General features: G+C 44.7%; 1 protein-coding gene across 1 annotated transcript in view; it reads left to right on the top strand.

The window, feature by feature from the left end:
- The window catches only part of LOC111972715 (bromodomain adjacent to zinc finger domain protein 2B-like), a 90,024-nt gene that overhangs the window by 54,293 nt on the left and 13,540 nt on the right, over positions 1-22,191 (top strand). The window contains exons 4-18 of the mRNA XM_070449334.1: positions 35-223; positions 1,248-1,409; positions 1,838-2,031; positions 2,243-2,437; positions 2,776-3,402; positions 4,242-4,875; positions 5,089-5,370; positions 6,316-6,376; positions 8,637-8,745; positions 8,995-9,096; positions 9,519-9,732; positions 18,603-18,695; positions 18,894-18,955; positions 19,335-19,400; positions 20,330-20,362. Coding sequence (XP_070305435.1) covers positions 35-223; positions 1,248-1,409; positions 1,838-2,031; positions 2,243-2,437; positions 2,776-3,402; positions 4,242-4,875; positions 5,089-5,370; positions 6,316-6,376; positions 8,637-8,745; positions 8,995-9,096; positions 9,519-9,732; positions 18,603-18,695; positions 18,894-18,955; positions 19,335-19,400; positions 20,330-20,362 — 3,023 coding nt within the window. The remainder of the gene's footprint in view (positions 1-34; positions 224-1,247; positions 1,410-1,837; positions 2,032-2,242; positions 2,438-2,775; positions 3,403-4,241; positions 4,876-5,088; positions 5,371-6,315; positions 6,377-8,636; positions 8,746-8,994; positions 9,097-9,518; positions 9,733-18,602; positions 18,696-18,893; positions 18,956-19,334; positions 19,401-20,329; positions 20,363-22,191) is intronic.

The raw sequence follows: 22,191 nt of genomic DNA, 5'->3' as shown, positions 1-22,191 counted from the left end.
CTTCATTATGTTGTTTTCCTCCTCCCTTTTCCAGGACACTTGTTCCGGGCGGCAGGCGATCAACATTTCAACATGTCTACGGTCTCAAGTGCCTTTCCCATCGTCAACCACCCAGCATTTGGTCTGTACACTACCAGCTCAGGGCGCTCAGAGTTTGGAGGCCTGGGCTCCCTGGGGATGTCTGCTGCCTTGGCTGCTCACTCCCAGCTAGGTGCCTTTCCAGGTATGGCAGCTTTTCCAGGTAGGAGAGCCTTGACTAGAATCCATTCTAAAATATATGCACTATCATTAGTTTATGTCTAGTAATGAATAGTACAAACTCTAAATGTATCAGTATCTCACAGTGAATAACAGATGGGCACCCTATTCCCTATATAGTGCGCTACTTTTGAGCAGACCATAATGTACTACTTTTGCCCAGGGTCCATAGGGCTTTGGTCAAAAGTAGTGCACTATAAAGGGAATAGGTTGTCCGTTTGGGACACACTCATTTGATTTGTTCATTCTGCCTTCCGAGAGTTCCCCCGAATGTGTGGTTATTAGACCCAGCCAACTCCCATGGAGAGAGCCCAGCTAGCATGCATCACCTTTATGGTATCGTCCATCAGTTCAATAGGCAGCATTCAGGACATGACGTTTATAGATTGGGATGGTTCACACCACCACCTTGACCTCTGAGAAAACATTGGACCTATCACACTTTTCAAGCTAAATGTTTTGTTGCATTTTTTTTTTAATGTCACACTCAGAGGAAAATGGTGTTGGTTTGCAACCAGGAACTGTATACAGTTTCCAGAGCTTGTGAATATGAAATGTACCTTTTTAGACGTTGTGATGTTCATAACAAGGAGTATGTCGTTTTCAACTTCATCAAGCACGAAGGGCTCCATTTTGAATTGCTTTTGCCTTTTTAAAGGGAAAGAGAGAAAGTTCCTGCGAGACTGTTTTTGCAGCTGTGAAATATCCAGCATGTATGAGGCTCAAATGTGGAGCCACATGTATCCTCTGGGATTTACAATTCTCAACATGTTTACAATTAAATTGTCTGAAATCAGTGAGTCTGTGGAATGCACTGGTCATCTGCTGAGATCTGTTCAAAGAGAAACGGAAAGGTTGAACAGCTGTACACCCTGGCTGTCTGAAACAGTGTGTCATCACTGAGATGCATTAAACACAACTCGAATAACAGTGAAATCAGTCTGGCATCGATTCTCATGCATTCTATCTCCTCTTCCTCTACACCCAAGAATGGTGGCGGGCAGCTGAGGCTCAGGGGCGGGGAGCTGCAGCCTTCTTTCCCCATCTCCTGGGGCTCCCGCCCATGTTCCTACCCCAACTCCAGCAGAGCCACGACCCCAGCCCCTTCCAGGCCCGCACCCCCAGCAAGAACGGACGAGCCACAGCCAAAGGTAGGCAGAGACACACACACACACACACACACACACACACTCTCTCTCTTGCCAGATGTTTCCCCTACTCTGCAAACAATTTAATGAAGCAAGGAACTTTTCTGCATAAAAGAGAATGATGTCCTTATGGGCACAGGTACAATATCAAATATGTTTAATTGACCCTGGAGGCAATAGGAAGACCATGTTAATGCATAAATCAGTTTGTAAGCAGGTGCCGGGTGTCTCACCAGTGAATATGTTAACCTGGAGATCCTTTTGCTAATGTAATTAGATTTTTCCTATTGGTAAGTGCTTTGGCAATTTCTGATAAGTCATCATTTTAGAGAACTCTCCTGTCTTCCACCTTATTTTCCTCTTCATAATCATTGTGCAAAAGTGGTTGTTCCTGATTCGTAGTTTTGGTGTCTGTTTCCTCATGGTCAAAGGAGTGAACGGAGCTGTGAATGGCAGCAGGATCTCCACGGTGTCTGGGAGCAGCTTCAGCACAACCGCCACTACGTTCTCAACACAGGGGAACACGGAGAAACAGAAAGCCACCAACGGAAGCGTCAGAAGCCGCAAAAGCCACCAGCATGTGACCCAAGTGAAGGAGAAGAGCGTTCAGAAAACTAAAGAGAAGGTTAGTAGGTTCTGGCAACTAATAATAGGGCTTACCCAGGAAAAACAAGTCCAAAAAGGACTAGTTTGTGGTAAACATATCTGGCAACGTTAGTGACCCACAAGGGCGGATGCGATCTAGACAAACATTGACATCTGAGATGTGTGCTGTTTGCAATGGTATTCAGTTACCGTATTGACTGGAATGACTCCATCACTGTTCTCTGTTATAGAAACTCAGCAAGAAACCAGTGGAGGCGTCCAGCAACAGTGACAGCGAATCAGGTTCTTCCTCGGATATCTCCAGCGACGGGGTGAACAGCAGTGACTCAGACGACCTAGACGAGGAGGATGACGATGACGATCAGAGCAACGACAGCGACGATTCTGACTCGGAGAAGGAGAGCCGTGTAAAGAGGACGATTAAGGTGTGCTTCAGACTTCAGGCGCTTGTCCAGTCAGACTGTCCTTGTTGGATTGTTAGAACTCGGTAGCCATATATCTGGACTCATGCATACACTATTTCAACATGACATGTCTGTATGGTTTGTCTTTCGAAAATGTTATACTTTCTGCTTTGTTCCAAGCGCACTGTGACGCTCTCTATGACTGTTAATCTCAGTTAAATGTCAAGGGTAGCTCTGCTGGTGGGTGGCACGCTGGGGGCCTGACCGCGTTGCTCGTCAGGGCTGCCGTTGTGGGCTGGGTTGAGTCTGAGCTGACATGGAACTGTCCTCCCCCTCCTCCTCTTCTCTCTCTCTCTCAGAGCCTGACACGGAGCACTGCCGGCAGCAAGAAGAGACCCCACGCTGCTGAAGGCGAGAACGCTCGGGACAGCCGGAGTGGTCTGCTTCAGAAACATCCAGATGAGGCCTTTCTCCATTTCCTCCGCTACCCGCTCCAACCCTCACCCCAGCCCCCAGCGCTGTCCCAGTCCACATCCCTAGTCTTCCAGAGRTCCAGGAARAGGGAGGAAGAACTCAAGCAGCACACCAGTGTGATCCAGGCTACGGGGCTGGCCAGTACTAAACCCTTGGCTCTGGTCAAACCACGCAGGGAGGCCTCATCGTCTCCTCAACCCACCAGGCACTTCTCTCTCTCTTCCTCACCCAAACCCTTTTCTCTTTCTTCTTCACCTAAACCAAACTCTCTCTCTTCATCTCCCAAGCCCGTCTCCCTCTGCTCCTCTCCGAAGCCCTTGTCTCTCTCCTCTTCACCCAAGCCTCTCTCTCTGTCTTCGTCCCCCAAACCACCCACCCTTTCGCCCTCACACAACCCCAAATCTCGGACGGGCTCCCCCAAACCCCTCACCTTGTCTGACAGTATGAAGTCGGGAAGCCGAAACTTCCTGGATGAAACCTTGTTACACATCAACAACTTTAAATTGAAACAGGTGAGTCTTGCTGTTATGCAAATTATTTGCCTTTTCATTGTTTTGTACATGTGTGTAATGGTCTGTTTCCCACTTAATAAAATAAGACTATTCGATTGAAGTCTTTCGCCAAAGTAATATTGATAACGTCCTTTTTATTTTTTACAGAGAATTTCGGTTATATGGATATTTAGTATCTCCCATTTCTTCTTGACTATCATTGTTTCTGATTTGCAGATTTGAAAAGGTCAGCTTCCTCTCTACAGAAAATGAAACGTCTAAGCACTGTTATCAGCAGTTTGATTGCGTTTCATGTCTGCTCTCCCTGTACACGACCTAAAGTGACAATGCAGTTAGTTAGCTTTATTGGAAATACTTCACAAAAGCTGACACGAAATTAACTCAGTAATGCTTTAGGAAGCCCGTTGCTATCCCATTGTTATCAAAAGGGGGAAAAAATCTGTCTTTTTCCAAGGATTAAATTATTATTGTTAATCTGAACAGTGGTGATAGCAGGTCAATCTATAACAAGACCTTTGGAACGGGATTTGAGTACTGCTGGAGTTTGAGGTATCTCAAAAAATAAAGTTGATTGCTAAGCCTAGAATACGGCACGAAACAGAAAAAATTGGCAAGGATTGTGCCGAACAGCTTTTTATTCATTGTATACCGTGTTCGACACCGACTTGTTTTAATATACTTTAATGGGAGAGACCCGCTTCCTCATTTTCATTCTCACTGAGCAATTACAAGTGCATTCCTTATTACGTTTTCCTTTCACAATCTGCAGTAATGCAAATGACTGACAGCTCGTATAATTACTTCCATTCTCTTCTTCCCCTCTTCCTTCTCTCCTTAAGCCCTTCGTCTCCCAGGAGCACTTCAAACAGGCCTTCCCTCTGCCAGTGATGCGTCAGGATCTGTTCAAGAGCCCGAAGAAAAAGAAAATGGCCGCCTCATCGTCCTCCTCATTAGCACCGCCCAAACTGTCTCCAGAGACCCCGAGCAGTCACAGGCTCCCTTCTCCACACACCAACCACTCCAACCTGTTCCTGGCCTCCTCCCTCCTTGGCGCCCACCCCAAAGGGGTGATCCACAGCAAGGTGCAGGATGCCCCCCTGGCCCTCATCAACAAGCCTCGCAGCAGCAGTCAGAACAGGAGCACCATCAACAATCCTCTCCTGGCTGCCACCAGCCCACCCTTCCCTATGCCTGTCAACCTGAGCACTGGGCATAAGGAGCACAGCTCTGGAGCCCTAGGCTGGGCCTCTACCTCACCGGGCCTGGCCCACAGAGCTGGGAAGAGCAAGGCCCAGCAAAAGGCTCTCCACACAGGGAAAGGTATCTCCCAGACCCACCTGGTGCAGTCCCAGGTGGAGCTGTTCCGGGGCACAGAGTCTGACATCCCCAGCAGCAAGGACTCTGACGACTCCGACTCCGATGATGAACATGATGACGACGACGAGGAGGAGGATTCTGATGACAGCCTATCAGGTTAGTCAGTTCAGCACATTAATGTGATGCACTTCTGAAACAGCTCTTACGTCTGGTTTAAGTGCTTCAGCGCCACTTTAGGTACAGATTCAGCAGATACTTTAAAGAGGTTCCTTCAAGAGGCCTGTGATTATCAGTGTGGTTGAATGTGAACTGAATGTTAATTGGAGAATGACTTATCAAGTCCTCCACTCCCACTGGTGTCCCCTGCAGAGTCTGAGAGTAATCTGGAGAGCGACTCAGACGACGTGAAGGACCGCGACGAGACCACTACGGACACGGAGGCAGATAGGACCCCTCTGAAGCATGCCAAAGGCTCCTCTTCTCTACTCGACACCACCTCCTCCAGCCTCTCAGCCAGCTGCTCCCCTCTCAACCTCCAGGTCATCAAGGCATCCGGTGGCCTGCCCACCCCAGCCATGGTGACCAGCTCTGGGGCCTTGGCCTACCACAGCACCCCCTCTTCCTCATATACTCTCTGCTCTACTCCACCAGGTACCAATGGAACTCTCAGCTCATCTTTGCTCTCTAACCCGTGGCTCTCCAACCCCAGTTGTAACTAACCTGATGCAACTTATCAACCAGCTAATTATTAGAATCAGGTGCGTTAGATTAGGGTTGGAGCGAAAATCTTACAGAACGGTATCTCTCCAGGAACAGGGTTGGAGAGCCCTGCTCAAACCAGTGCGCTACTCTCATGGCCTGCGTCCCAAATGGCATCCTATTCCCTATATAGTGCTATTTGGTCGTGGGCCTTGGAGTCCAGACTGTTATCGCCGTCTTCCATATGCTTAGTCAGATCACCCAGTCCAGGGGAAACAACACATGTTTTTTTTTTCCAGCAGGAAAACATTGTTCAGGGAGTCTCCCAATGCAAAATGACGTCTCTGGTCATAGTGTTTGTGGCATTTTTTTGATGACCCAGAACAGGCCCTTTTGAGTCTTTTGATTACCCTGGCTGGCACATGTTTAACCGTTTAGCAGCTGAAGCACTTGGCTGGCTCAGACCTCCATGATTACTGCAGCCTGAGTCTCTTTTTCCTAATGGCTGCATGTTGGAATCTTTTTATTGTCCCATATAATCATTCTTAGCTCTATTCCTTGATATTGGCTTTGACATGGTCGATTTAACAATGTACTGCATTCTAACCCTGCGTTGATGTGTCATTTCTAAAAGCAACAGTGGTTAAAAGGACCCTATGGTTTTGCCTGTTTCTTTGAATAAAACACCTGAACGTAACAGGCTGAAATATTCTTAAAGGTACCCTGTCTGGTGGGTGGAGTTTTCAAGCCATTGTTTTCCCCTAGGCCACTGAATTGACGTAGGTGTTTCTTATTTTAGAGTAAGGGCACCTCTGGCCAACACGACAAGGTTTCTGCATTTGCTCAGGTCACAGTAGATCTGTCAGACCGTTGTAAAGAGTCCCCTCTTTCTCCCAGGAACAGGGAAGAGAAGGAGAGTGACGGATGAGAGAAAGCTGCGGACACCTCTAGAGTTTGGGTAAGTAATACACCGTATATACATACATACACCACTCAGAATGTCACTGGTCACCGTTAGTGCTGAGCGATTAACCGAAATGTCATTTAAATTTTTTTTTTTTTTAAACAACAACTAATTGACCGACTTCGGTTCAATTATTTGAATTCCATTTCGTTCTGTGTTTTTTCTGTGAGCTCGATTTGTGCAGCTTCTGTAGCGATAAATCAGATCACGCCTGAACTGTGTGATGTAGTAGGGAATTGTAGTTTCCAACAGGCCAATATTTTACATAATTACCACGTGTTCTGTGCTCAACTAACTACAATGACCGTAATCCATTGTGCGCCCACTTAAACTTGTCCGATCTGTTGAAGAGCACGAGCAAAATCGAGAGGGATAGACAGCAATTGCTTCGAGTCTGAAAATACATGATCTAAGTGATTGATAGTTGGTATTCTGCAGTCATAAAWGTATGTCTTATTTAATTTGAAGAACTACTAAAATAGTGATTGTCAGACAGCATAGGCAGCAGCTCTGATGAGATGACTTGGAATGAAATAATAGTCATAAAATAAATATTTTATTCAAGTAATGTGAATAAATGATGGGTACTAAGTGATAAGCAGTAATGGGCAGTCACTACCACAATGGGACCTTTATTAATTGTTTTATTCTGTGTTACAGCATTCAACCCACATAATGCATAGTGCATCTCATGAAAAAAAGAACAGTACTATAATATGATGGTGTGGCGATTTTCCTTTGTCCCTCAAACAACATGGGTGGTATAACTGACTTAATGGGTCTAAAAGGAGCCAAATCATAGTGTATACATCCCAATCAGTGAGGTTCCTTTTTCCAGAGCGGTGATGATACATCGTCAACAACAGAGTGGCTAGACGAAAAAAGAGTAAACAACACAACATCGCTCCTTCCTTCCCTCCCGCTATCCCTCCCTTCATCCTTCCCTCCCTTCATCCTTCCCTCCCGCTATCCCTCCCTTCATCCTTCCCTCCCGCTATCCCTCCCTTCATTCTTATACACATCTAGATGTGTATAAGAGACAGGCTCCTTCCTTCCCTCCCGCTATCCCTCCCTTCATCCTTCCCTCCCTTCATCCTTCCCTCCCGCTATCCCTCCCTTCATCCTTAACTCCCGCTATCCCTCCCTTCATCCTTAACTCCCGCTATCCCTCCCTTCATCCTTAACTCCCGCTATCCCTCTATCCTTCCTGCTATCCCTCCTCCCCTAAACTCTCCCTTCCTCAAACTTTCCCCTTTCTCTCCCTCCGTCCCTCTCTCTTTCCCTCTATCCTTCATCCCGTCTTTTCTTTATCTCTCCCTACCACCCACCATCCATCCTGCCTTCCCTCAGTGGGCCCCTCCAAAGCCCAGGCCTGACAGTAAGCCGAGTGGCCAGGAAATGAGGCGCTGCAGCAGTGATGGTCAGGGGTTAACCACATCCAGTCTCAACACAGACACGCAACATTAGCAGCTCCAGCTCCGTCCCACCACCCACCACAAACCCAGCAACACTGCACTTAGATCAGGGTGTCTTTCATCTCCCACGGATGTTTCTCATCAGCAGGTTCAAAGAGGAAAGCAAGGCAACAAGCGTTATATCAGTCCCCTGCTCTGCTTAAGACCCAGTCTATGTCGCAAATGCCACCCTATTCCCTGTATAGTGCACTACTTTTGACCAGAGCCCCATGGGTTAGTGTGCCATGTAGGGAATAGGGTGCCGTTTGGGCCGGAATCCTCACGCCGTTTCTGTTAGGAGATGGCGGCTGTCCAGATGCACTGAGAGAAGTGTCGTGTGGGGCGGTGTTCCTCTTGGCAGCTGTCCATCCCAGGAGAGTCTGATTACCGCTGGAGTCCTACCGGGCTCACAGGGCAGCCAGGCCACTCAGTACAGAAGACACAGCTGTAAACAGCTCGTTTAGATAGCTGCCCTCGCCAACATCAGGCTCTAGCTGTCTGCTGAAGGATTGGCAGCTAGGAGAAGAGCATGTAACAATTCTAGCTGACTAAGTGTTGTGTAAAAGAATAAAGACGGTGTAAGAAGGTAGCACAAAACAACTTAGTTTCCACCCATGTACCTTGATATCCAGTACAATTTATAATGCACTTGTATAGTCCCTCTACTTTGACTGCTTGAAACATTACAAAATGATACATGACTGGCATATATCGGTACTGCACTGTGTCGCGCTGACCGATTAGTGTGAATGGGATTGTGCTCCTGTACGTGAATCACTTGTAACCTCCCTCCATCCTAGGTGGCAGAGAGAGACTCGTATCTGTAATGTGGCGGGCCGTCTGCAGGGCGATGTGGCGTACTACGCCCCGTGTGGGAAGAAGCTCCGGCAGTACCCCGACGTGATGAAGGTAAGGTCATACCTCCCAGGTCACTAGCGTTAGCGTTAGCATCCTCTCTCCTACATCTCTCTCGTACGAATCCTAATAGATTTAAAGCTAATGTTAATGATTATTTTTTTTTTTTGCATTGTCTCCAGATTTTGATCAAGAAAGACATCATTTACACCCAAACCAATAAGGTTTCTGTTATTAATTTAATCTTTGCCTTAACGCTGATCTTTTGTCTCACCAAGGCCTCATTTATGTTCTTCTTTGTAGTATGTGTCCAGAAATGGAATAAGTGACATCACACGCGATCATTTTAGCTTCAGTGCAAAAATAAGGGTTGGTGACTTCTATGAAGCCAGAGAAGGACCCCAGGTGACTGTCCTCTCTTTATTGACCATTTTCTCCCTCCCACAGAGCAGTCATCCGTAGCCTAAAGTACTGTATATCATTGTGTTAACTTTTCCTGTGAATGTAATATTATCGCTTTATTGTAATATAAAAGCCAGGCACATATAGTTAAAGGGATAGTTCACTCCAAAACGCTATTTTAAGATGGCGCACTTTTAGTACATAGAAAAAAATGTGACATGTGTTTTTCTACATTTAACAACAAGTGATGTCTAATTGATTCATACTTAAAGGCAGCAATTACATAGATATATGTATTTAAGCTTAACGTTCATATTTTTTGTCATGAGGGATGTTTGTTTATACGGTATCAAGTATAGTCATACCGCAGTGTAAGTAAATGGAATGCTCTAATTGGCTGTCCAAACGCTCTCCTATCCTATAAGGGATTGCAGTGGAGCTTGTTGACCGAGGATGAGGTGATTCCTCGTATCCTGGCCATGGAGGGGAGGCGTGGGCATCCCCCTAAGCCTGAGCACCAGAGGAGAGGTGACAAGGGCCCCAGGTCCAGGCGCAGTAAGGGTCGACTTCCTAACGTTGGCGAGGCCGACTTCCCAGGCGCCACTGACGCCAAACTTCTACGCAAACTGGAAGCTCAAGGTGGGTTCAGTTCTTGCAAGCATCACTGGGGTACACTAAGTGACCAAAAGTATGTGAACACCTGCTCGTCGAATGTTGGGCTCGCTTGGCTCGCAGTCGGCATTCCAATTCATCCCAAAGGTGTTCGGTGGGGTTGAGGTCAGGGCTCTGTGCATGCCAGTCAAGTTCTTTCACACCGATCTCAACAAACCATTTCTGTATGGACCTCGCTTTGTGCATGGGGGCATTGTCATGCTGAAACAGGAAAGGGCCTTCCCCAAACTGTTGCCACAAAGTTGGAAGCACAGAATCGTCTAGAATTGTCATTGTATGCTATTGTATGCTGTAGCGTTAAGATTTCCCTTCACTGGAACTAATGGGGCTAGGCTAAACTATTATTCGTCCTCCACCAAACTTTACAGTTGGCACTATGCATTGGGGCAGGTAGCGTTCTCCTGGCATCCGGCAAACCCAGATTCATCTGTCGGACTGCCAGATGGTGAAGCATGATTCATCACTCCAGAAAACGCTTTTTCACTGCTCCAGAGTCCAATGGCGGCGAGCTTTACACCACTCCATCCGATGCTTGGCATTGCGCATGGTTATTTTAGGCTTGTGTGCGGCTGCTCGGCCATGGAAACCCATTTCGTGAAGCTCCCAAAAAACAGTTATTGTGCTGACGTTGCTTCCAGAGGTAGTTTGGAACTCGGTAGTTAGCGCTATGCCCTTCAGCACTCGGCGGTCCCGTTCTGTGAGCTTGTGTGGCCTACCTCTTCGCGGCTGAGCCGTTGTTGCTCCTAGACTTTTCCACTTCACAATAACAGTACTTAGGTAGCCGAACTGGTGCCATTTTTAACAATTTCATGTGTCTGAAGGTACAAACTCTGCCTTTCCGGCGGGCACAGAGAGAAAATCAAGTGCACTATAGGCCTACCGCTGGCCAATTGGATGGCTTAGATTACCGCGTCTGCAGTAACGTAGCAGGCATAAAAGAAAGCTACAGCAAAATTGAAAATGAGATTTCAAAAGGTTTAAAACCATGACTAGAGAGAGACAGTCATATAAATAGCAGTTCTTCGCTGCATTTGTTGACAGGGTTCATGTTTAAGTTCTTACTTAGCACTTTGTATTACATTTTTTAAATCCATAAAATGCGCGTTCTTCCTATTTCAAAGCACTGCAGCATTAATGATTGTGTATCGATAGGCGTGAGTTATTATTAGCAGCTTGGGTGTTTTTTAATATCAAGGAATATTTCACTTTCTCTGTTCATAGGAGTAACAACATGAATTTGTTCATGAGGCAGAAGTAATGCGGTACAACTTGAGTTTCGCCTTCAGCTGAAAGACAGTGCCCCTTTTTGGTCAGTGTCAGTGGAGGAAAGGGAAAACGAAGGGATGTTGAGAGGCGGACCCTAAGTCTGTATGCTCACTCAGCTGTGCCTCACAAGTAATACAACAGCAGATCTATTAACGGTGTGATCATATAGCCTACCTCAAATTTTGAAATATATATTTTAAGAAATGACCCCAACAATGCATTGGCAGGGCAATTCAAGCAAAGCTTATAGCTTACTGCACAAACCTCATGGCTACAGTACTGTTTATAATTGGTTAATGTTGCATAGGCTTATGTTTTCTAAATCATGTAAAAAAATGATCTGGCCAGTACATCGCAGCTTGCATTTTGACTCGGAAAGGGATCTTGACTCACAGGTTGGTCACCACTGTTCTAGAGTTTTCCCTGTTAACACAATCAACGTTTCCCTTTACTGTGGCAATTGTGACAAAATCAATGCAATATTAGCCACTTTCAATGCAACATACCGAAACAAAACCAACTATGCAAGATATTTTGTTGTAGCAGAACGCATCGGATTGGGATTCTATTCCATCTGGGATTATTTTGGATTGACACACACGACTCAGCCCGTACTCTACACAGACCGGTGCAGCATAAACAATCAGAGCTGCAGTAGGCCTTTATGCAAATAAACCATTGCCATATATGGATCTATGCCATTTACTTTGAACTGGACTATGTTTACAGCATGAGCGGTCGTGAGTAGATGTGCTTGTTTTGAGATCAAAGCGAGAGCTTGCTACATGCACAGAATTTTCACAATGTTCAAGTTTGTGCTCAGCAGACCTGAAATATGCCCAAAGAAATGTAGGGAACATTGGTGTCCACATACTTTTGTGTATATACCAGTGCATTCGGAAAGTATTCAGACCCCTTGACTCTTTCCACATTTTGTTACGTTACGTCCTTAAAAAACATGTAGTACCTTTTTTTTTTTTTTTTCTCAATCTACACCCCATAATGACAAAGCAAAAACAGGTTTCTGGAACAGATTTACATATGTTTTCAGACTCAGTACTTTTTTTTTTTACCCCCTTTTCTCCCCAATTTTCATGGTATCCAATTACTTGTAATTACTATCTTGTCTCATCGCTACAACTCCCGTACGGGCTCGGGAGAGACGAAGGTCGAAAGCCATGCGTCCTCCGAAACACAACCCGGAAGCCAGCCGCACCAATGTGTCGGAGGACACACCGTGCACCCGGCTCCCTTGGTTAGCGCGCACTGCGCCCGGCCCGCCACAGGAGCCGCTGGTGCGCGATGAGACAAGGATATCCCTACCAGCCAAACCCTTCCTAACCCGGAGGACGCTAGGCCAATTGTGCGTCGCCCCACGGACCTCCCGGTCGCGGCCGGCTGCGACAGAGCCTGGGCGCGAACCCAGAGTCTCTGGTGGCGCAGCTAGCGCCAGACTCAGTACTTTGTTGAAGCACCTTTGGCAGCGATTATAGCCTCGAGTCTTCATGGGTATGACATTACACACCTGTATTTGGGTAGTTTCTCCCATTCTCTGCAGATCCTCTCAAGCACTGTCAGGTTGGATGGGGAGCATCGCTGAACAGCTATTTTCAGGTCTCTCCAGAGATGTTTGATAGGGTTTAAGTCCAGGCTCTGGCTGAGCCCCTCAAGGAGATTCAGAGACTTGTCCAGAAGCCACTCCTGCATTTTGTTGGCTGTGTGCTTTGGGTCGTTGTCCTGTCGGAAGGTGAACCTTTGCCCCAGTCTGAGGTCCTGAGCGCTCTAGAGCAGGTTTTCATCAAGGATCGCTCTGTACTTAGCTCCTTTCATCTTTCCCTCGATCCTGCCTAGTCTCCCAGTCCATGCTGCTGAAAAACATCCCCACAGCATGATGCTGCCAACAGTGTGCTTCACCGTAGGGATGGTGCCAGGTTTCTTCCAGACGAGACACTTGGCATTCAGGCCAAAGAGTTCAATCTTGGTTTCATCAGACCAGAGAATCTTGTTTCTCATGGTCTGAGTCCTTTAGGTGCCTTTTGGCAAACTCCAAGTGGGCTGTCATGTGCCTTTTTACTGAGGAGTGGCTTCCGTCTGGCCACTCTACCATTGTTATAACTTTAATGGGTTACAGAGTTAATGTTTACAGTTAATTCATTGCGCTTTATCTAAAGATAAGAGAACGCGCCAGTTGTGTACAAGTGACAAGTCATTATCCTGGTAAAAGTGGTAAAATGTAACATGAACAAGTATTATTACTAAAAAGAAGCATTCATCTCACAACTGACGTCCCAAGTCATTACTTCGAATATAGTTGTTCTATATTTTTGGTGCCAAAACCCGGGGGTATGAGCTGCGACGAAGATCCGAGGGATGAAGTGGCTGAAATGGCTGAGGAGGAACGTCGGTATGGAGCAGAAAGAATGAGACGAAAGCGGGGTACCATCCGAGGTGCCACAACACGGATTTTGAATCAGATTGACGTGGAAATAACCCAGTAAAATCCGGATACCGATCACTTCAGTACATTGTTGGAATTGCTGTCAGCTGAGGAGGACCGCTTGTTGAACTTGGTCGTGGAATTGAACAGTTAACTCCGTCGGACGTATTGGAGGCGGAGATTGCATGCACGGGGGATTACAAAGAGTGCGTTATCATGCTGAAGAGTCGTGCACAACGAGTAATATATATWTTTTTWAAACAGGACCTCGATCCACTACCAGGACGGGTGAGTGATGCTAACTCAAAACAGAACACAGAGACAATCACTAAGGCTACCGAAGTTGATTGAGAAATTCTATGGAGATGTCAGTATGTGGCAGGAGTTTTGGAGCCAGTATGAGACTGCTATTCACAACAATGATTCACTGTGCAGTAAAGAGAAGTTTACCTACCTGAAATCCTCACTGGACCAGCTGCAAAGGCAGTAGCAGGACTGATGTTAACAGACAGTTACTATGATGATGCAATCGCTCTGCTCAAGAGCAGATTTGGAAGGAAGGATCTTGTGATTAGTGCTCACATGTCAAAGCTGCTGAATCTCACTCCCGTAAAGAAATCCTCTTACAAATGCATACGATGAATGTGAAATTCAGATTAGGAGCTTGGAATCACTGGGTGTAGTGTCAGAAACCTACAGAAGGCTACTATGCCCAATCTTACTACAGATGATTGCAGAGGAGATAGCTCTTGACTATAGTCGTCAGAGGGGAGTAGATGATGAATGGAAAGTGTCTGAGATGGTCAGTTTCCTACAGAAGTAGGTTCAGAGCAGGGGGATGTCATTTGTAGTGCTAAGATCATGCAACCAACAGAAAGAGAGCAAACCATGGAACAAGTCATGCTCCTCCGATGAAATTAAAACAAAGACCCAACATGCCTTCTGCTGTGGCACTGCACACAGCCAGCCAGAAGGAACAAAACTGTATTCTGTGACGGTGCAGACCATAAATCAGAAAACTGCCCAGATCACAATATTGCTGCACGCAAAGAGAAACTAAAGGAAATGGAAATATGCTTTGTATGTTTAGGAAAGAAACACATAGCAAAATTCTTTAAAGTCAGAGTGCCATGTGCAACATATGGAAGCAGACATCACATTGCTGTGTGTACCGGTAAGAGGAGTGAGGTGCAACCCCCTACTGTTTCTGCAGATGCTGTTGTTTCCTCAGTTATTCCCCATTCTGTGAAGACAACCAGACGGACAGAACACTGTGTTGCTACAAAAGGCAAAGGCATGGGTAGAAGGCCCATCGGGCAGGAAGATAGCTCGTTGCTTACTAGATGGAGGCAGTCAGAGAAGCTTTGTACAGCTTTGTCTCACGTCACCCCGCTCCTCCGCTCTCTCCACTGGCTTCCAGTTGAAGCTCGCATCCGCTACAAGACCATGGTGCTTGCCTACGGAGCTGTGAGGGGAACGGCACCTCCGTACCTTCAGGCTCTGATCAGGCCCTACACCCAAACAAGGGCACTGCGTTCATCCACCTCTGGCCTGCTCGCCTCCCTACCTCTGAGGAAGTACAGTTCCCGCTCAGCCCAGTCAAAACTGTTCGCTGCTCTGGCACCCCAATGGTGGAACAAACTCCCTCACGACGCCAGGTCAGCGGAGTCAATCACCACCTTCCGGAGACACCTGAAACCCCACCTCTTTAAGGAATACCTAGGATAGGATAAAGTAATCCTTATAACCCCCCCCCCCTTAAAAGAGTTAGATGCACTATTGTAAAGTGGTTGTTCCACTGGATATCATAAGGTGAATGCACCAATTTGTAAGTCGCTCTGGATAAGAGCGTCTGCTAAATGACTTAAATGTAAATGTAAATGTACATGAAAACCTTGTGAAGGGCCTGAAGCTACCAGTAATCAGACAAGAGGCACTCACTCTTCACACGTTTGGCTCCTCTGCTCCAGCAACGTCCCAACGCAACACAGTGAAAGTCATCTTGGAGAATGTCTGGGACAAACAGCAGAGAATAGAGATAGAGGCAATTGAAGCCCCACAAGTGTGCACAGCTGTGATGAAGGTTCCTGGTGAGCAGATTGAACATGAGCTCAATAGAAAGGGACTGCAGCTCGCAGACTTTCCAGGAGATGACAATGATCCTGAACTCTCTGTCCTAATAGGAGCACACTACTACTGGCAGATAGTATCAGGCTGAGTGGAGCGACTGACAGACGCTGGTTGCTTTAGAGGGCATCTTTGGATGGTCGATGCAGGGACCAGTATCCATGTCAAGTGTTGCCAAGGCTTGACATGGAAAACATAGAACCCAGAGGAAAGGTGTTCGAGAGAACAACCACCTTCAAAGATGAACGATACCATGTGGAGTTGCCATGGAAACGAGAAATGCCAGAATTCCAAGACAACTACAGTTGAAGTCGGAAGTTTACATACACTTAGGTTGGAGTCATTAAAACTAATTTTTCAACCACTCCACAAATTTCTTGTTAACAAACTATAGTTTTGGAAAGTCGGTTAGGACATCTACTTTGTGCATGACACAAGTCATTTTTCCAACAATTGTTTACAGACAGATTATTTTGCTTATTCACTATCACAATTCCAGTGGGTCAGAAGTTTACATACACTAACTTGACTGTGCCTTTAAACAGCTTGGAAAATTCCAGAATGTCATGATAGGCTAATTGACATCATTTGAGTCAATTGGAGGTGTGCCTGTGGATGTATTTCAAGGCCTACCTTCAAACTCAGTGCCTCTTTGCTTGACATCATGGGAAAAACAAAATAAATCAGCCAAGACCTCAGAAAATATATTGTAGACCTCCACAAGTCTGGTTCATCCTTGGGAGTAATTTCCAAATGTCTGAAGGGACCACGTTCATCTGTACAAATAATAGTACCCAAGTATAAACACCATGGGACCACGCAGCCATCATACCACTCAGGAAGGAGACGCGTTCTGTCTCCTAGAGATGAACGTACTTAATTTAAACATTCACAGTGTAGGTTGGGAAAAGTATGTGAACCCCTAGGCTAATGACTTCTCCAAAAGCTAATTGGAGTCAGGAGTCAGCTAACCCGGAGTCAAATCAATGAGACAAGATTGGAGATTTTGGTTAGAGCTGCCCTGCCCCATTAAAAAAAAAAATATATCACAAAATTTTAGTGTGCTATTCACAAAAAGCATTGCCTGATGTAAACCGTGCCTCGAACAAAAGAGATCTCAGAAGACCTGAGATTTAAGAATTGTTGCCTTGCATACAGCTGGAAAGAGTTACAAAAGTATCTCTAAAAGTCAGTACACGGTAAGACAAATTGTCTATAAATGGAGAAATATTCTGTGGACAGATGAAACTAAAGTTGAGTCGTTTGGAAGGCACACACGACTTTATGTGTGGAGAAAAAAAGGCACAGCACAGCAACATCAAAACCTCATCCCAACTGTAAACAATGGTAGAGGGAGCATCATGGTTTGGGGCTGCTTTGCTGCCTCAGGGCCTAGACAGCTTGCTATCATCGATGGAAAAATGAATTCCCAAGTTTATCGAGACATTTTGCAGGAGAATGTAAGGCTATCTGTCTGCCAATTGAAGCTCAACAGAAGTTAGGTGATGCAACCAGACAACAACCCAAAAGACAGAAGTAAATCAACAACAGAATGGCTTCAACAGAAGAAAATACGCCTTCTGGAGTGGCCCAGTCAGAGTCCTGACCTCAACCCGATTGAGATGCTGTGGCATGACCTCGAGCAGTTCACACRAGACATTCCAAGAATATTGTCTAACAGAAACAGTTTTGGAAAGAGGAATGGTCCAATATTCCTCCTGACTGTTGTGCAGGTCTGATCTMCAACTACAGAAAACGTTTGATTGAGGTTATTGCTGCCAATGGAGGGTTAAGCTGTTTTTAAATCCAAGGGTTCACATACTTTTTCCAACCTGCACTGTGAATGTTTACACGGTGTGTTCAATAAAGACATGAAAAATGATAATTGTTTGTGTTATTGATTTAAGCAGACTGTCTAGTGTTGTGACTTAGAGGATCAGATCAAATTTTATGACCAATTTATTCAGAAATCCAGATAATTCTAAAGGGTTCACATACTTTTTCGTCCCACTGTACATATCTGTTGTATTCGATTACGCTATTGACTGCAAGTACCAGAATGCCTTGTGACAGGGAAGAAAAAAACGAGAACTTGCCAGTTATGTACAAGTGATTTTCCTGGCTTTCCTGGCAAAGCTAGAACTTTGTTTTAATGTTTTGTACAATATAAAGTTGGTAAAATGTAACGTGTACAAGTATTATTACTAAAAATAAGCTTTCATCTCACAACCGATGTCCCGAGTCATTCCTTTGAAGATAGTTATTCTATATCCATAAAGGCCTGATTGGTGGAGTGCTGCAAAGATGGTTGTCCTTCTGGAAGGTTCTCCCATCTCCACAGAGGAACTCTAGAGGTCTGTCAGCGTGACCATCGCCTTGGTAACCTCCCTGACCAAGGCCCTTCTCCTCCAATTGCTCAGTTTGGCCGGGCAGCCAGCTTRAGGAAGAGTCTTGGTGGTTCCAAACTTCTTCCATTTAAGAATGATGGAGGCCATTGTGTTCTTGGGGACCTTCAATGRTGCAGAAAGTTTTTGGTACCCTTATCCAGATCTGTGCCTCAACACAATCTTGGCTCGGAGCTCTATGGKCAATTCCTTCGTGCTCATGGCTTGGTTTCTGCTCTGACATGCACTGTCAACTGTGGGACCTTATATAGACAGGTGTGTGCCTTTCCAAATCATGTCCAATCAATTGAATTTACCACAGGTYGACAGGATGCATTTCAAGTCTCAWAGCAAAATGTCTGAATACGTATGTAAATAAGGTATTTTTTGATTTGTATAAATTTGACAACATTTCTGAAAACCTATTTTCAGTTTGTCATTATGGGTTATTGTGTGTAGATTAAGGAACATTTTCATTTAATGCATTTTAGAATAAGGCTGTAATGTAACAAAATGTGGAAAAAGGTCTGAATACTTTCCCGAATGCACTGTATAGTGTATCTTTTTAAAGCTGCTGTAACCGATAGGACTATGAATTCTAAAAATCTCTCCTCTTGTTGCAGAGATAGCTCGACAAGCAGCCCAGATTAAAATGATGAGGAAACTTGAAAAGCAGGCCATGGCACTAGCAGCCAAGGAGGCAAGGAAACAACAAGGTATTGTAATCTAGTGTTCTGTGAAAGCTGTTCTTGTGACAATGCCATCCTGTTCACCACCATAGCACAGTTAGTCCAGTACAACCCTAATTTCAATGTTTACTTTCTTTCTCTCTGTCCGTTTCTCTTTGTCCTTTCTTTCTGTTTCTCTTTCTTTCGGTCTTTCTTGCTCGCTCTCTGTCTTTTTCTCTCTCTCAGCAAMCATGGCTGCTGAGGAGAAGCGGAAACAGAAGGAGCAAGTGAAGATTGTAAAGCAGCAGGTAGGGATTTGCCTACAGTACGAGCATTGTCATGTCCAAAAGCTCACCACTCGGATGCATCTGTTCACAAGTTGTGTTTTTGTTCTGACGCCGCCAAGGTGAAAAGATCCCAAGCAGAATTAATTGCTTTGAAATATTCTCTAAAGGGAAGATGCTAACCTTCAAGATGCTACACTCGGTTAATCTTCATTATGGTTGCAAAATTCTGTGAACTTTCAATAAATTCTCTGGCTTTCCCCAAATCCAGGGAATTTATTGAAAATTCATACATTTTTGCAACCTTAATCTCCATTAGAACTACGTATACAGGCCCCCTGTTCTAACATGCATGACTGTAGATTGAATTCATTTGACCCCCCCCCCCCCATCCTTTTACTAGGAGAAGATCAAGCGCATTCAGCAAATTCAAATGGAGAAGGAGCTCAGAGCGCAGCAGATTCTCGAGGTGAGTTATTGCAGAAATATTCCGAAACACTTCCTTTTTTGCTGTTGGTAGGACTTTTTCTAAATCATCCAATGGCTATTTCTAAATTATGTGGTTGCACTTTTTCGGTTCTGTCTCCTGACTACAAGTGACTAATGCTTAATTGGTTTTTCACAAAGTGCCATTGAATATTCAAATCTCCTCAGACCGTGATGGGATTCGACACAAAATACCATCTCTCAGACAATAGTCGCTAATAGTTTAGCACAAGGAGATGAAACAGCTATTTTCCATGCACAGCGCTAATAGAAGCTCCGAAGTGTTTTAGCTTTACTAAATCAAATTTCAGTTGACATGGTTGGCAAGCTGCTCTTAACAGGATTCCTCTACGCTTGTAATTAGATATTGAAATGTGTCTTAATTTATTCCGACTGGCTACTGGTATTTTGTAAAAGAACTACAACTAGTTTGTCTTTTTAGTGTTAATGTGAGGAAATAATTATCTCACTGCACAAGATTGCAATATTTCACGCTTGACATTGCCAGTAAGTCCCTGTTGCAAGTGGGACTTGTCTCATTCAATATTATACTCTCTCTGCTCTAAATTGAACAGTTCTATGTTGCACATATGGCTATTTCATTGTGTGTTTAGTGTTAGTGTAGTCACTAGAACCAAAATATGTATTTTGCCCTGCATGTTTATTTGTGAAAATTGTCTTGATTTTAGTTAATCAAACAATGTTAGCCCTCCCACATGACAGAAATTCATTATTTGCTTCAAGTAGGAACTAGTGATAAAAGCCTAATCTTACACAAGCATAAATGGATTTGTCTGTGTATTTCTGTACTGGCTACCGGCATGTAGTACTGTACATGTGCTGTTGAATGAAGTGTTGAATCTCTGAAGGTTGTTCTGTTGCATGACCTGTAGACCTGTTTTGCACGCACAGACTAAAAGGAAAAAGATTGGCATAGTCGCTATTGTTTGTAGTATGTGGGGTAGGGGGGGTTCGTATTGTGAGGCGTACTCATGGTGTTTATTGGGAGCGTGGAGATTTCTGGGATTCGTAGTTAGTGGGCAATCTTTCAACCCAGGGGCAGATTGGGAGGGGCATAGGACTAAGATGGTACTAGGGTATGTCTTGTTATGTGACATTTTTGGGCATCGCATTTAGACACCGGCATCGGGTGATTGGTTGGTGGATAATGGCTTAGTCATCAGCATTCATAAAGTGTAGCTCTGGCTAGCGCGTCACTACTTAACAGTTCTTCGCACTGGCTTTCGAGCAAAGTGCTTGCGCCACAGCAGTCATTTTTTTTTTTTTTTTTTTTTTTCTTTTTTTTTATTTGTTTTTTTTTTTTTTTTTTTTTTTATAGTTTATTGTTATGTATCTTAATTGATGTCTTGCTAGACAATAAATATGTGAAAGAGATTCTTGACTCCTTTAAGATTTCAATTTAAGGGACAATGCACAGTATCATGGTCCGTAAAAGTACGGTGACCCACTCTTCATTTGCCTGTTGTGTTTTAGTAGTGCGACAGCTTAAAAAATGGAAAGTGCTTGAAATCCAGAGTGTTAAATAGGATGTAGGGTATGAGCAGCCCTTTGTCGACAGTTTTCCACTGTGCCAAATTCTAGTACTGTCCATACGGGCCGGCTTATTTCTCCTCGCTTAGTTGACATCAGTTTATAATCACCAACCTCAAGGAAAATGTTCATTCATCGTTTGTTGCGAAGTGTTCTTTGTTCCTAATTTGAGATTTGATTTCTGTTGTGTACGCCAACCTACTTACCATAAGTTAACAATAGGTACAAGACAGCAATGATCCATTGCTTTAAACCACATGCCATACTAATATAGGAGTGCTCAGTACACCCTAAGATAAATTCCTACTACAAGCCCAATCTCCAATTGATCCATGAATGTATTTGTGAGAGGTAACTTGCTTTCTGTAGTCAAATTACTTGCATTCTGATTTAAGATATTTGCTTTGCTTTTCACCCAGCGAATAAAGAATGAAAGACTGTGCAGCTTTAGAGTAACTTTCTAACACAGCATAGTATAGACGACGTCTGTTTAACTTCTTAGATTGCAGTTGTACAATAGCACTATCAGTTCTATGCACAGTATTGCGACGATTGAATTCAAGACATCAACCGATCCTAACTTCAAGCTTGACACTTTGTGTTGACACGCCCCTTCATACCTGTTGCTTCTGCCCTTTTTTAGATGTTCGGGTTGTCATCATTCAATTTTATTAACCTCTGAAGTTCCATTATAAGTCCCAACGATGGCCGAGACTCTGATTTGTTTGTCCTACTATACGTGTCATAGTAAAGCTGTTGTGTTGACGTCTATATAGAAGTGGCCTGGTCTGTGTTTGAGGCTGTGGGTTGTGTGCTCTATGTAAGGAGAGGAGAGAGCGGAGTGACAGCACATGATGCTGGACGCAAGGCTCATGGGACCCCGATAAAGAAACCAAGGGCGTGATTCACAACTCGATCCCTTCTCCTTGAACTGGTTACATCAGCTTCTTGGCTATTCCTCCTCTTCCTCATTTTCTCCCCTCTTTTTGTAAAACTATTATGGAAGTGTGAATGAAGAGGGAATTCGACGCCAAACAATTTTCGGTATAAGTGCAGCAATTTATAAGCAGGAAGGCCTGAGTGTTGGCCTGAATTGTAATGACATAATCTTAACACGATTGTCTGCAACGGTCCGATCACATGCACTGTTAATTTGGTCGTAATTTGGACCTTAGAGCGTGGAGCGCGTAAAGCAGGAGAAGAAGGATGAAACGGTAAACGAA

Source organism: Salvelinus sp. IW2-2015, linkage group LG2, assembly GCF_002910315.2.
Source record: "Salvelinus sp. IW2-2015 linkage group LG2, ASM291031v2, whole genome shotgun sequence".
Classification (NCBI taxonomy): domain Eukaryota; kingdom Metazoa; phylum Chordata; class Actinopteri; order Salmoniformes; family Salmonidae; genus Salvelinus; species Salvelinus sp. IW2-2015.
Note: the sequence above shows the minus strand (reverse complement) of the source record. Positions and strands in the feature narration are given on the sequence as shown.